The 15,621-nt window shown below is 51.2% G+C and overlaps 1 protein-coding gene across 17 annotated transcripts in view; it reads right to left on the bottom strand.

The window, feature by feature from the left end:
* NRXN3 (neurexin 3) overlaps window positions 1-15,621 on the bottom strand; it is a 2,187,333-nt gene that overhangs the window by 97,313 nt on the left and 2,074,399 nt on the right. For 13 of the 17 annotated variants that reach the window (XM_029597682.1, XM_029597681.1, XM_029597685.1 and 10 more), the window contains one exon: window positions 2,310-2,315. The exons of the other annotated variants lie outside the window; for them this stretch is intronic. In XM_029597682.1, the coding sequence (XP_029453542.1) occupies window positions 2,310-2,315 (6 nt within the window). The remainder of the gene's footprint in view (window positions 1-2,309; window positions 2,316-15,621) is intronic. 17 annotated transcript variants of the gene reach the window in all.

Below are 15,621 nucleotides of genomic sequence, written 5' to 3'. Positions count from 1 at the left end.
GTAAAGTCTCCCTGTGACAGTGCCAGAGATTCTCCCTCTGATAATGGTAAAGTCTCCCTGTGACAGTGCCAGAGAGTCTCCCTCTGATAATGGTAAAGTCTCCCTGTGACAGTGCCAGAGATTCTCCCTCTGATAATGGTAAAGTCTCCCTGTGACAGTACCAGAGGTCTCCCTCTCATAATGGTAAAGTCTCTCTGTGACAGTGCCAGAGAGTCTTCCTCTGATAATGGTAAAGTCTCCCTGTGACAGTGCAAGAGAGTCTCCCTCTGATAATGGTAAAGTCTCCCTGTCACAGTGCCAGAGAGTCTCCCTCTGATAATGGTAACGTCTCCCTGTGACAGTGCCAGAGAGTCTCCCTCTGATAATGGTAAAGTCTCCCTGTGACAGTGCCAGAGAGTCTCCCTCTGTTAATGGTAAAGTCCCCCTGTGACAGTGCCAGAGAGTCTCCCTCTGATAATGGTAAAGTCTCCCTGTGACAGTGCCAGAGAGTCTCCCTCTGATAATGGTAAAGTCTCCCTGTGACAGTGCCAGAGAGCCTCTGTCTGATAATGGGAAAGTCTCCCTGTGACAGTGCCAGAGAGTCTCCCTCTGATAATGGTAACGTCTCCCTGTGACAGTGCCAGAGAGTCTCCCTCTGATAATGGTAAAGTCTCCCTGTGACAGTGCCAGAGAGTCTCCCTCTGATAATGGTAAAGTCCCCCTGTGACAGTGCCAGAGAGCCTCTGTCTGACAATGGGAAAGTCTCCCTGTGACAGTGCCAGAGAGTCTCCCTCTGATAATGGTAACGTCTCCCTGTGACAGTGCCAGAGAGTCTCCCTCTGATAATGGTAAAGTCTCCCTGTGACAGTGCCAGAGAGTCTCCCTCTGATAATGGTAAAGTCTCCCCTGTGACAGTGCCAGAGAGTCTCCCTCTGATAATGGTAAAGTCCCCCTGTGACAGTGCCAGAGAGTCTCCCTCTGATAATGGTAAAGTCTCCCTGTGATAGTACCAGAGGGTCTCCCTCTGATAATGGCAAAGTCTCCCTGTGACAGTGCCAGAGAGTCTCCCTCTGATAATGGTAAAGTCTCCCTGTGACAGTACCAGAGGTTCTCCCTCTGATAATGGTAAAGTCTCCCTGTGACAGTGCCAGAGAGTCTCCCTTTGATAATGATGAAGTCTCCTCATCAGAGTGATGAATCTTGTTGTAGTGACCAGGTTTCTTTCAGTGTGAACGTCCACTGGTCTGCACCATCACTTCTCCGCCTCCTTTCTGGCTAAGATCCATGCGCAGGGTCTCAGCCGTAAGCTGAGGATGGTCCCTTCCTTGAGAACCTACGTAGTACAGGTGTGTGCGTGGGGACTGGGGGTGAGGTGGGGTGGAGAAGGGTTCACGTCCCACTTCCACACTGCCCTGGGGACACAAAGATGTAACAAGCACTGCATTTCATGTGCTGCTAACAAAGCAAACACAATGTAAACCTGTCCAAGGGGCCTCACAGAGCAGGCGGTGGTGCTGAGAAGCGGCGCGGGTGATCCCACGCCCCTCGGAGGAGAAAGGCTTCGCTCTAATGGGCAATTACATATGCGCACTCCACTGTCCAGATATCAAACGGCAATTTTCCCATCTCGAAAAGCCAGTCTTCCCTTCATAGCCTGTGAGCACTGAAGACAGGCACATCATCATTTCCCACACTGAGACGCAGCGACTTCATTACCGGCTGCGATAACCATTTAACTGCTCATTTGCTGTGCTCTGCCCGAAGGAAAATGATTCTCCGTAATAAGCGAGAACATTACTCCAGTCAGCTTCCCCAGCAGCGCCGCCGGCCCGAGCAGCCGGCCAGTGGGGGAGCTGATCTGCAGCCGGACCCGCTCCTGCAGGCGACGGGAGCTCCGAGTCCTGTGGGGTTACCTTCTGGATCCCTAACCTCCCAATCAAAGAAGCTTTGCAACCCCACGCAATGCAAATTCCCGTTTTGGTTTTGTTTTTTTCCTATTCTAAGATAGGATCGCATTTGTCCCATGAATGCCATCGGCTTATCGGTTTCCCCGTCTCTATTAAGCATAGCAATTCTACCCTCCCAAACACCTGCAGATTTATGAATCCGAAGCTCCCGTGTCTGCATCTGGGGCCGTGGCACCTGCCGCCGTGCATCGTAAGTCGGCCAGCGTTTGCACGGCCATGTTCACATTTTGGTTTCATGCCCTGAAAGGCTTTTTCTTATTTTACTGTAGCAGACATGGCAGACGATCGTCTCACATTTATCTTTTTTTTTTTTCCTTTTCGGCTGCAGTTAGAAAGAAGGAGAACAAGTAAATGCAATGAGACGTGGCCCTTTCCTTGGGTCACAATCAAACATGCAGCAGGGGACAAGAACATATGTACCAGCTCGGCAGCCAAATCCCGTTTCCTCCTTTCTGCCTTTCATTTTGTTTTTAATAAGCTCAGTTCGTTTCCTCCTGATACTTTGCGTTTTCAGTTCAGCTGGGGACTCGCCTCTATTTGGCTACAGCGCCGTGAGCCTTAACTCACCATCCCCTCCCAATTCAGCCCAGTCATCATGGCGACAGTGCTGGTCCAGTGCTGGGACCTGGCTAATGTGAAATCAAAGTCTGACCTCCGGGTGCTGCCGCTGAGCGATGGCTGCAGCTCCCTTCCCCTCCCCCAGGGGCTCTGCATGCTGACCCTGCTGCCCTGCACCGCCAGGCCGGGCCAGCCCCGGGAACAGAAGACTGGAGCCGGGGGGGGGGGCTGAATCTAGGCCCCTCTGCATGACAGTGCAGGACACTACCGCTGAGCTGCCAAGCCGGCCCCCGCGTCTCTCTCTACCACTCAAGAGATGGAGGATGGTACTGGCATGAATTAGGGTTACTGTGGGACTGCAGAAGCTGTCATCATGGGTGTGGGGTTGTTTTGGGGGTTTTTTTTAGCTCGTCTTAGCAGCGCTTTGCTGAGAGCAGGACTGCGGTGCTAGCCATGGTGCTGAAAGCCATTCTCGCCCACAAACCAATCCCCGGCGGCTTATATTCAATATTCAGCACCACGGACAGTGGCCGCGGACGAATCCAGCAGGGGCTGTTTCCGGGACAGGATGATCCCGTCCTGCTTTCACCAGGATGCCTGCATGAACTTGTAGTCTTGCTTTTCTGCGTACATCAATAAGGACACCAGAACAGTGAGGTCAAATCAGGCCTGCATCAATTCGTCCTGTAAATCTGGAGCCAGTTAGTGACCCTAACAGAGGCCTATTTACTAAGCTAAATTAACATGTTACTGTGAAAAATAGCTTGCAGTATTCAAATACTGCACTCTAGTTTTCCATTTAACATGCAGTAGCTGGCACTGCACGTCAAAACACCCCCTAGGTGTTTCTGAGAATTGGTGGTGTGGGCAGGCTACCTTCTCGTGATGTTTGCACCAGGTACTACAAGCCCTGAGCAGCCGGCATTAGGAATCATAGCAAAATTCCCTAACCAGAGGCAACGATGGCAGCCCCTCAAAGATGACTTTTATATCACAGCTGGGAACCCAGATGTGATGGATACAACTGGCTGCACTTATCCCAGCTGGTTAACCGGAAAGCCTCATTCCACAACCCAAAGCACTTTCGTTCCCTGAATGTGACAATTGGTTCGTGCCGTGCCCATGAGAATTAAGGATGTAGTGCCCAGGTTTCCAGGGACTGCCCATGAGCCCTACAGCTTGCATTACTCTGCTCTTTTCCAGCAGTTGGGAGAGGACGGGTATGGCCCCCGCCTGCCTCCTGGGTAGGTGCCTCTCATTGTACAGCTATTAAGGAGGTCTAAAGTTAGCCGGATACACTTATGTAACTATTAGATAGCTGGGTGTACTTTATCCAGCTAACTCGCTCAGCCAGATAGCGGCTGCATATTAATCTGCAGCATCTACCTTAGCTGCAGCATCTACCATACAGATTGCCTAAAAATACTTCCACCTGCCATATTTCCAAATGTGTTTTCTTGTTCAGTAAGGGAAATGTCTACTACAACTCCTTATGTGCTAGGAGGTCTGGTCTAGATTGCATGAACGTTTGCCAATGTGGAGGCACCTGCTAACCCTGCTCACATGTTGCTGGGTGCTGTTCACAGATGACCCACGACTTGTTAAGTCTGCCATCTCACTGCTAGAGCATCTGCGGAGAAGATGTACAATGAGGCACACACTTCTATTCATTCACTCTGGCGTGGAGCGCCACCTTTGGCGTATTAAAAAGTCGCTTTAGTGTCAGAATAGACAGAAAAGTTGGTGCCTTACAGTACCAGCTAGAAACAGTTGCTGAGGTTGTGTTTGCCTGCTGCGTACTCCAAAAATACTGCTGTCAGGTATCAGGTCTCAGCAAACATTAATTTGCATTTAGAGGAGGATCCAGTGTTGTCCCCTGCATACATCCAGGAAACTACAGAGAGTGGAGTCAGGTCCACTCCTAAATGATTGACCAGTACTTGTCTTGTAAGCATTTCGTATGCATCGTGTCTTACATTATTAGGCCTTATAGAGGACAGGGGTTGATTCTGCAGCGGACACTTGTCTCACCTTCCTTTCTTATTTCTTAGGATGCTCATCTGTGAAAAGCTTGCCGTGCGGATGTCCAAATAGCAGGTGAAAGGCAAGATCAGAGAAGGAGGAGGCAGGTCTATCTGCAGCCTTCCCCAACTGTTCAGCACAGTATTTCCCAACACTCTCCTGGAGGCACACCTAACTGGTCGGGTTTTCAGGATTGCCGCAATGAATTTGCATGAGATGGATCTGCATACCCTGGCTCTTATGGAGATCCAGGAGTCTTACGGCTAGACGTGCCTCCAGGAGTGGACTGGGAAACACTGGGCTTAGTTTCCAGTTGCTCAGCAGACGCCTGAAAACTGACAGAGTGAGTGGGTCACACCAGGAAGGCACCATGGTACATGACATGGCACAGGACAATGCCCACCATGGCTGCAGACTGGAGTTATATGTAGCTCTCTGACCGGGTTTTGGGCATGACTGTGCCACATTTCTTCATTTCAGCAATACCCTGAATGGATGGGGAAACAGAGATGCACACAAGGGTTTGATTCACAAGGCTTTTCTGCCATTCGTTGGGCTTCCTCCTGAAAGCTCCTGCAGAAAGTTAGACCCATACAAGGAAGAGTTAACCTTTTCACAAGGCAGGGTTCAGGATTACTTAGGTGCACATGGGGACACCGTATTAGTGCTACACAAAACAAATATCAAATTCTGTTTGGGTTACATGGCAAGATTGCAGATTTGCTCCCCAATGACCTCCCAGACACCAAAATAGACCCCTTTTTTCACCCAACCTCCCAAGCCAGCCAATACTGTAAAATGTTCTTACTTCAAGCTCTCAAAGACAAGCTTGTGAAAGCAGAAGCACAGAGGTTTCATCAGAGGAGACACAGGGAAGAAACATTGCACTTCCCAAAGCATAATTAATCATTTAATACTGCTGAAGACTTCATGCACCTCAGAGATTTCTGACATGGCATGTTAAAATTAAATAGAGAAACAATCTTTTGATAGAAAATCATTATGTCATCTTCCAGATCTGCCTTATCACAGCTGTATCTGCAGAGAGGAAGCGCGTAAGCAGCCTGCATTACACAAGGAATCAATGAGAAGATCACTGTCAGACATACCACATGCCTGCAAGCAGAGAGAGATCAGTCCTTGCATCTTTCAGCCATATTCAATAATCCTAAATATAGCCCGAGGGGACTCCACGTACTCAACAGCAAACCTTCTACTACAGCTGTACAGTATGTGAGGTTTCCATACCCCCTGCAGCAGCTCTGTGCAAGGGTCCCACGCTTCCTGCAGTGCTCCCCAGTGCTACGGCCGGATGTGAGGTTTCCATACCCTCTGCAGCAGCTCTGTGCAAGGGTCCCACGCTTCCTGCAGTGCTCCCCAGTGCTACGGCCAGATGTGAGGTTTCCATACCCCCTGCAGCAGCTCTGTGCAAAGGTCCCACGCTTCCTGCAGCGCACCCCAGTGGTACGGCCGGACGTGAGGTTTCCATACCCCCTGCAGCAGCTCTGTGCAAGGGTCCCACGCTTCCTGCACCGCACCCCAGTGGTACGGCCAGACGTGAGGTTTCCATACCCCCTGCAGCAGCTCTGTGCAAGGGTCCCACGCTTCCTGCAGCGCTCCCCAGTGCTACGGCCGGATGTGAGGTTTCCATACCCCCTGCAGCAGCTCTGTGCAAGGGTCCCACGCTTCCTGCAGCGCACCCCAGTGGTACGGCCGGACGTGAGGTTTCCATACCCCCTGCAGCAGCTCTGTGCAAGGGTCCCACGCTTCCTGCAGCGCACCCCAGTGGTACGGCCGGACGTGAGGTTTCCATACCCCCTGCAGCAGCTCTGTGCAAGGGTCCCACGCTTCCTGCAGCGCACCCCAGTGCTACGGCCGGATGTGAGGTTTCCATACCCCCTGCAGCAGCTCTGTGCAAGGGTCCCACGCTTCCTGCAGTGCTCCCCAGTGCTACGGCCGGATGTGAGGTTTCCATACCCCCTGCAGCAGCTCTGTGCAAGGGTCCCACGCTTCCTGCAGTGCTCCCCAGTCCTACGGCCGGATGTGAGGTTTCCATACCCCGTGCAGCAGCTCTGTGCAAGGTCCCACGCTTCCTGCAGCTCACCCCAGTGGTACGGCCGGATGTGAGGTTTCCATACCCCGTGCAGCAGCTCTGTGCAAGGGTCCCACGCTTCCTGCAGTGCTCCCCAGTGGTACGGCCGGATGTGAGGTTTCCATACCCCGTGCAGCAGCTCTGTGCAAGGGTCCCACGCTTCCTGCAGCTCACCCCAGTGGTACAGCCGGATGTGAGGTTTCCATACCCCGTGCAGCAGCTCTGTGCAAGGGTCCCACGCTTCCTGCAGCGCACCCCAGTGCTATGGCCGGATGTGAGGTTTCCATACCCCGTGCAGCAGCTCTGTGCAAGGGTCCCACGCTTCCTGCAGTGCTCCCCAGTGCTACGGCCGGATGTGAGGTTTCCATACCCCCTGCAGCAGCTCTATGCAAGGTCCCACGCTTCCTGCAGCACACCCCAGTGGTACGGCCGGATGTGAGGTTTCCATACCCCCTGCAGCAGCTCTGTGCAAGGTCCCACGCTGCCTGCAGCTCACCCCAGTGCTACGGCCGGATGTGAGGTTTCCATACCCCCTGCAGCAGCTCTGTGCAAGGGTCCCACGCTTCCTGCAGTGCTCCCCAGTGCTACGGCCGGATGTGAGGTTTCCATACCCCGTGCAGCAGCTCTGTGCAAGGGTCCCACGCTTCCTGCAGCTCACCCCAGTGGTACGGCCGGATGTGAGGTTTCCATACCCCCTGCAGCAGCTCTGTGCAAGGGTCCCACGCTTCCTGCAGCTCACCCCAGTGGTACGGCCGGATGTGAGGTTTCCATACCCCCTGCAGCAGCTCTGTGCAAGGGTCCCACGCTGCCTGCAGCTCACCCCAGTGGTACGGCCGGATGTGAGGTTTCCATACCCCCTGCAGCATCCCTGTGCAAGGGTCCCACGCTTCCTGCAGCTCACCCCAGTGGTACGGCCGGATGTGAGGTTTCCATACCCCCTGCAGCAGCTCTGTGCAAGGGTCCCACGCTGCCTGCAGCTCACCCCAGTGCTACGGCCGGATGTGAGGTTTCCATACCCCCTGCAGCAGCTCTGTGCAAGGTCCCACGCTTCCTGCAGCTCACCCCAGTGCTACGGCCGGATGTGAGGTTTCCATACCCCCTGCAGCAGCTCTGTGCAAGGGTCCCACGCTTCCTGCAGTGCTCCCCAGTGCTACGGCCGGATGTGAGGTTTCCATACCCCGTGCAGCAGCTCTGTGCAAGGGTCCCACGCTTCCTGCAGCTCACCCCAGTGGTACGGCCGGATGTGAGGTTTCCATACCCCCTGCAGCAGCTCTGTGCAAGGGTCCCACGCTTCCTGCAGCTCACCCCAGTGGTACGGCCGGATGTGAGGTTTCCATACCCCCTGCAGCAGCTCTGTGCAAGGGTCCCACGCTGCCTGCAGCTCACCCCAGTGGTACGGCCGGATGTGAGGTTTCCATACCCCCTGCAGCATCCCTGTGCAAGGGTCCCACGCTTCCTGCAGCTCACCCCAGTGGTACGGCCGGATGTGAGGTTTCCATACCCCCTGCAGCAGCTCTGTGCAAGGGTCCCACGCTGCCTGCAGCTCACCCCAGTGCTACGGCCGGATGTGAGGTTTCCATACCCCCTGCAGCAGCTCTGTGCAAGGTCCCACGCTTCCTGCAGCTCACCCCAGTGCTACGGCCGGATGTGAGGTTTCCATACCCCCTGCAGCAGCTCTGTGCAAGGGTCCCACGCTTCCTGCAGTGCTCCCCAGTGCTACGGCCGGATGTGAGGTTTCCATACCCCGTGCAGCAGCTCTGTGCAAGGGTCCCACGCTTCCTGCAGCTCACCCCAGTGGTACGGCCGGATGTGAGGTTTCCATACCCTCTGCAGCAGCTCTGTGCAAGGGTCCCACGCTGCCTGCAGCTCACCCCAGTGGTACGGCCGGATGTGAGGTTTCCATACCCCCTGCAGCAGCTTTGTGCAAGGGTCCCACGCTTCCTGCAGCTCACCCCAGTGCTACGGCCGGATGTGAGGTTTCCATACCCCCTGCAGCAGCTCTGTGCAAGGTCCCACGCTTCCTGCAGCTCACCCCAGTGCTACGGCCGGATGTGAGGTTTCCATACCCCCTGCAGCAGCTCTGTGCAAGGGTCCCACGCTTCCTGCAGTGCTCCCCAGTGGTCGGCCGGATGTGAGGTTTCCATACCCCCTGCAGCAGCTCTGTGCAAGGGTCCCACGCTTCCTGCATCGCTCCCCAGTGGTACGGCCGGATGTGAGGTTTCCATACCCCGTGCAGCAGCTCTGTGCAAGGGTCCCACGCTTCCTGCAGTGCTCCTCAGTGCTACGGCCGGATGTGAGGTTTCCATACCCCCTGCAGCAGCTCTGTGCAAGGTCCCACGCTTCCTGCAGCTCACCCCAGTGCTATGGCCGGATGTGAGGTTTGCATACCCCGTGCAGCACCACAACTATATGTGATGGTCCCACATTCTGCAGGGCTCCCTGGTGCCACAGGAGTGTGTGAGGGTCCCAACACTCCCTGCTGACCTCCCCAGTACTACAGCCATATGAGAGGGTCCCATGCTTGCTGCAGTGACAGGAAGCAAGATCTCTTGGGGGTCCTTCCAGAATGCTCTCTCTCACTAGAGTTGTGTGTTGAAGGCACTTTTGAAAATGTAAGCTTCGTGTTTCACCATTTTTGAAACCCCCCCCCCTCCCTCCCATTAATCACATCTGGCTTGAATTACTACAGTTCCATTTGCTTTGAACTACTTCATTGGGTGGTTAAACCTTTACAAGTGATTCAGAATGTGGCTGCCCGAGTCCTGTCTGGTACTTCCTGCTGTGAAGTCAGTCCCTGGATCGCTTGCGGTGACCCCTTTCACTGGCTCCCAGTTCTGCAGAGAGTGAGCTCTAATCCAGAAGGCACTAAGCACTGCAGTGATGCCTCTCCTCGCAGAGAAACGTGAGCTCTTCTGGGACCTGTCTCCTTGATCTTCCCTCGGTGCGCCCCAGGATATCTGCACTACGGTTCTCTTCAGCAGAGACTCTTAGGAAAGAATCTAATGGGAAGGCATTTATAAAAGCATCTTAAGACTTATCTGGTTAAAAAAACATTCGGACCCTCACAGGCATTGCTAAGCGTGTGTCCTAGAAGCATTTTCTTACATCCGTCACTCAGAGATGTTGTTTTAAATAAGAACATGTGACAAAGTGTACGTAAGGTGGCTATTTGCAGATCTGTTACTGACTGGGCAGACAATCCTACTTATTTGTTTGTGAAATGTATTATGCATCTTTCATCTATGTGAGCTGCTAAGGACTTTGGATTACTCAGCATACAAGATTTTCAAAATAAATAAACGAGGCCAGCGAGAGGAAGAGGCCTGATTCGCTGGTGGGGAAAGCTGTCCCCTGGTTAAGAGACCGGCAGGTGCCAGTAAAACTGCCTCCCAGGTACAGCAGGCAGGGGTTGCTTGGCAGGACAGTTTAATGCCCTGGGCTCGCTCACTCACTCAGGTTCTTGCAAGGAAGACAGCTGGAGCTGCACGGAGTCTGGTCCAGGAAGAGAGACTAGGGTCTGCAGAACGTCACCTTGGGGAGGTCCCGGTGAGACCCAGCTCACAAGATGCATCACTGTTCAGAGTAAAGAACCTTCTTCCTCAGCTGGCTTTGTAGGAGACTGCCTGCCACAAATTCATTTTGGCTGCTGAATTCTATTTCCTAATTAATTTAACTGATGGTGGAAAAAAAACCAAACGAGTTTGTCTGATTTGCCCAATAGCTTATTTTCCCTCTTTGGGTAGATGAGCAGACATTTTACCATGCTCCCAGTCCCCATATGTCACGTACCTAAACTTTCAATCCTCTTCCCACCGCTGCCTTCCAAATCAGTCCCAAGAAATCCCAGAGCCTGCCAACCAGCACTGGCCTCCACCGTCTTCACTGCTAGGCAATCTTATGCCTTGCACCTTCCTCTATGATCCTTACAATACTAAACTAATGTCCAGGTCTCCATATTGCTAAGCTTTCAGCCACCAAAACTGGCAAAACTGCCAGCCTCCTCATGCTGACTGCAGCTTGGGTTTTTAGCACTGTCGCTCCATGCACTTTACCCCAATTCCTTCTTGGAGCCCAGAGTAGCCATCCTGCTGATTTTAGGGTCACAGTTTACGCTGAGAGATAACCTCCTGCTCACAAGTGAAATGTGCCCGGCTTATCTTCTGTGCTGACACCCCTTATAGGGCTGTGCTTGCTGACCTTGGGAACTGAGCTTCCAGCTCCACCCCCGAGGGCTCCACACAGGCCACAGGACAACCCCACCAGTATTAGTGCGGTCACTCCTTTGCCTCCCCCTTCATCACTCTACAGTGCTGCGTCATCCACAGGCATCACTCAGGTTAGGTCTACCTTAATGGCAGGCAGTCTTCTAGTACATCCCTGTGGACTGGGCTTGAAGCAACCAGTGCAGCATTTCTGAGGGGCTTCTGGTCACTCATCCTTTCGTGCACTACAGCTTAACGATCGCTTATTATTGTCACTGCTACAGGAGAATAAAACCTTGACACAAAATCTCCGAGAGCAGGCGGACTTGGACTATGCTTTGAGGTAACAGAAGGTAACGACGGCGGGGAATGCAATTTATTTGTGCTGTACTGGCACAGACTTAATGCAGGAACATCCCAAGGAAGGGCCTGTCCGTTCTGCTCTAACAGCACCGCTCAGAAAGAGAGCAATGGATGAGAGTCGACCTGCACTGTTTTGGCCCCCGTTATCTCTCTCTCTCTATCCTCTGATCCACCGACAGATCCTGTAGGCAGTGTTCTGCCAGCAGCGGTAATCCAGGGGCAGAAGGCCCAAATCTGCTATTCCTGAAGCAGGCTTTTGCCAACGTTTCCCCACTGCAGGAAATCGCATTTCCATCCCATTCCATTTTAGTTAATTATTCCAGAATGGGCTTGATGGACCCTTGGTCTGAGCCAGTATGGCATGTTCTTATGTTCTTGTTAGATGAGGACAGGTCTGATGACCCTGTGACAGTTGGTGCTACTGCAGGAGACTTGGCCGATAGGCTTGTGCCTCCTGGTCTCCTCGATGTTTATTTATTTAAAAAATGTATTTAAAAATGTTTGTATACCGCTTTTACAGTTCAAAGAATTAATCAAAACGGTTCACAATAAAAACATACATAAAATTCAAGGCATCAGATAATACACAACATAACATAAATAAAATATAATAAAAGCCCATCTAAATAAACAAAACAATGACCGTGTCACAAAAAATATTCCAGGACTTTTGCCGTAGCTATAAAAAAGGGAAACCCCTTCCACTCACATGACTTCAGGAGCACTGGTTAACGCTGGTGACTGGTGTTTAAACAATTTCAGAAGCAATAGTCCTGATACAGAACAGAAGCCATTAAGACTAGCCCCATGGCTCAGCGTCGGTGCTATACAGGAGTTTAGATTCAATTCCCAGGCCCCGCTTCGTTTTCTTGGGCTGCCTGAGGCAGGGGAGGCCTGTAGAAGCAGAGTTCACGGCCCTGGGATGGTAATGAGGAATGGGAGGGAGGGGTACAAGCCACTAAGCAATGCTGACACCTAGTGGCCACCATAGTTGGGATGCAGACCTACCAGATTCTGCAGGGAGCTGCAGTGTGTGGGGCTCCTGGCCCCCCTGGAGTGTTTGGGAATGAAGGATAATAAGTATAAAAAAAGAAACCCAGATCTCTGGAAATTACGAGTTTAACTAACAGGTGAGAGGCCTGGGCTTTCTTGAAAACAAGGCACACCCTTTTCCTGTATTTATGCTTTCAAAAATCTCCAGGGCAAAACTTGTTTATATTTTTTTTTCTTGAAAACGATTTGGAGATAGGAGAGGCTGCCATTATTTTGAATGTTGATTTCGACACAAGGAATTTCTTGGCCTTTGTGAAGCAAACATAACTAATTATAAAGCCGTAGCCGAGCTGCTGACCTGGGTGAGGCCTGACTCGGCGACACACGCCCCCTCGAATGGAGAGGCGCCGTAAAGCCGGCTCGCACCTCTGCCTGACCTCACTCTCACAACTCAGAAGGATTTGCCTCACTTTGTATTTGCATGCACGGACTGCACAACTTTCCACCAGAAGAACACTGCAAAGTTATCACTCCCCCCCCCCGCCGCACATAAACCTTAAACCTCTCCCATTCGGCACGTTTTGGTTTCTGTTTTGTGTGTGTGAAGGGGCCGATGGTGCCTGCACTGCGTCTGTGCTCCTCCCAGCGGGCCACGCACTGAGGCTGGTAGAGCAGTGAGGGGACTAAACCATTTGCTATGGCTCCCCCCTCTTGAAGTGTTTGCAGAGGGAAGCCTAAGAACATTCTGGTCAGACAGAGGAGGGCGAGCTCTTCTCTCTTGCAGGAGTGTGGAGTTTGGGGAAAGGGGGGACCTTTCTCCCTGTTGCTGCACAGCCTACAGGGACATGCCATGTCAAGCGGACCAATTTAGAAAATCATCCACACTTGACCTCCTTCAAATTGAATAAAATTTTGTGTGGCTGTTCACTAGGGCCTCAAACAAAACTAAGCAAACTTTTTTGGCGAGATCATCATTGGTTCAAGAGCTAGAGGCAGCTGATTGAAGGTCACTCTTAGAGTACCGTGCTCCGCGCAACAGAAAATGTCAACTTTATCTGGCACTGCAGCCAAACAACCCCTTGTTAGGGGCCTGAAACTTTGTGGATTATTGCAACCTCTGATGCTAAGATCCTATGCAAAGTTTGGAACCTAACATGAGCTTGCCACCCTTTTTATGGGCCAGCAAACTATGTGAAAAATTTTACAAAAGAAATTTAAGGCCTACTTTGACTCCTCATTGCTCCTGATGACACTTCAATTCAGGCCATAACTGGATTAGTAGTCATGGCCCATGTCGTACATCTAGGATTTGCACTAGGAGGCTTTGCAGCCAACTGGAAGCAAAGATATAGTTACAATAAGAAATGATGTCACCTTTTTATGCAAATATTTGCCATTTTTGGGTGCAAATATCTCTACTGTGTAGTTTTTAATTTTTTTCTTTCTAATGTCATTTGAAAGAGCACCTTTTTTGCTACAAAAGCTGCCCTGTTTCATCTTGGACCCAGCCTTGCTTTGGTCAGAATTACAGTCCCAAAGACAAGCATCATTTGCATGTGTGAATGCACTAAGTTAAAAAGAGCCATCTTTGGCACCCAACTGTGAAACATGCAAATGAGCTAGAGATGTGAAATTTTACATTGCAGCTCAGTTTACTGTGCTTATCACACTTTTAGCTTTTGACACATATTTGTTTATATATATTTTCATAAATTAGTCATCAAAGTCGGTGCAAAACTTTGTATGCTGATTAGTTACCTTGCATTGGTCAGTTGTGGTTGAGCCACTGCCAATTCAGCAAAACTGACAACCCCATGGCCTAGGGGCCCCTCCAGACAGCCAGACAAGGTACCAGCCACAGGTTTCCAAGCTTTTATTTAAGCACAAAACAAGAAAAGGCAAGACACTACATACGAGAATTGCTTAAACTGCAGATTTCACAAAATTTCACTTATTCTTTTTTTCCTGCCTTGCACATGCTTTTGAATGTCCCATCAATGCGTGACAAAGTGGCTTGTGAATAAATGTACTGCCTGCCTGACGAAGCTGTTCTGGGTGCATCAAAGATAGCAATAATGAGTTCTTCTGGAACCCAGCAGGTCTTTCTATGGGGCGGCCAGTAAAATGACCTGGCAGGACCTTGGGGTTGCAAGAAATTGACCAAGACATCACGTTCCTCAGTTGAGACTTCCCATATATGACCAATCCACCAGGATTTATATTAGATACAAGCTAAATACGGACCAGGTTGGAAGCTGGATACTTGAAGGGCATTAAAATATTCACGTTCATGTTCTAGAACACTTACAATGAATGAGCTGACATCATTCAAAACTTTGCTAATGCAAATTTTAGTTGCATCGGTGGGCTTGAATGGATGATTTTCCTTTGTGAGCAACCGTATGACTTTTGCTAAACCTCTCATTCTGAACAGGTCTGATTGTTCCATGTCCTCCTGTGGCACAAAGAAAAAATTGCTCCCAGGGACACAAAGAGAACAATGGGTATCACAGGCCGGGGCATGTTCCCAAAATCTCTGCCACAACACACTGCTAACATGACAATACCATAGTTTCTTGTGAAGGTGATACTTTTGCATGTTCAGGCTTGATTGCAGTAAATAACAGCAGCAGAGCTGGAAAGAGCAGAGGAGATTAACTGTCTGGATTAACTAGAAAGGTGTCATTCAGTAAAATGTAGCCTCTTCCAGTAAAAGCAGAGTTGGGGAAGTTCAGGAGCTGTGAGCTAAAGGATAAACAAGTTTACACGATGGGTTTGTTGCAGAAAAGAGAAAGCTTCAGGAGGTTCCTTCCCCCAAAGGGGCTGGGTTTGAAATGGAATATAAAAGGGGCCTTCTGAGAAGATTCTCGTGAGAGTAAGTCACCCGGTGTGGAGCTCAGTGCGCTGCCTGCCCTTTGGGCGCTGCTGCCATGCTAGAGAGACTAGTTAGATCTGTCTGGCACATTGCACAGATCGTCTGGCAGCATCTGTCCTTGTTCTGGAGACGTCTGCTGCCAGTGTGGGGGAAGAGGAAGGGCAGAGGTTTCCCTGTCTGTATTTGGGGTCCTGAGGTACATTGCTGGAGAATTCTGGTAACTGCTGATGAGGGCTCCACCAGAGAAGAGTGAATAACCACAGTCCTGCTGTGGACAGTTGTTTTTTGAGTGCGAATCTCCCCCTGGGCCCGAGAGCATTCTGCTGTTCCCCAGCGGAAGGGGCTGTAGACAGGCTTTTACCGAAGCCGACCCCTGGAGAGAGAGAGAGGGGCGGGGGTTACATAAACAGCTTGGGCCCTAGAAGTTAAACCTCCCTCCTTTCAAGGAATCCATGCCTGGGTTACAGGTCTGAGAAGGGGTGGGCTGGGAGAGGCACTACATCATGACTGCAGGAGGTCTGGAGAGGACACAGACAGTACCTGCAAGGATTCTGCATGCTAAGGGTCAAA

Source organism: Rhinatrema bivittatum, chromosome 4 (genome assembly GCF_901001135.1).
Source record: "Rhinatrema bivittatum chromosome 4, aRhiBiv1.1, whole genome shotgun sequence".
Classification (NCBI taxonomy): Eukaryota; Metazoa; Chordata; class Amphibia; order Gymnophiona; family Rhinatrematidae; genus Rhinatrema; species Rhinatrema bivittatum.
Note: the sequence above shows the minus strand (reverse complement) of the source record. Positions and strands in the feature narration are given on the sequence as shown.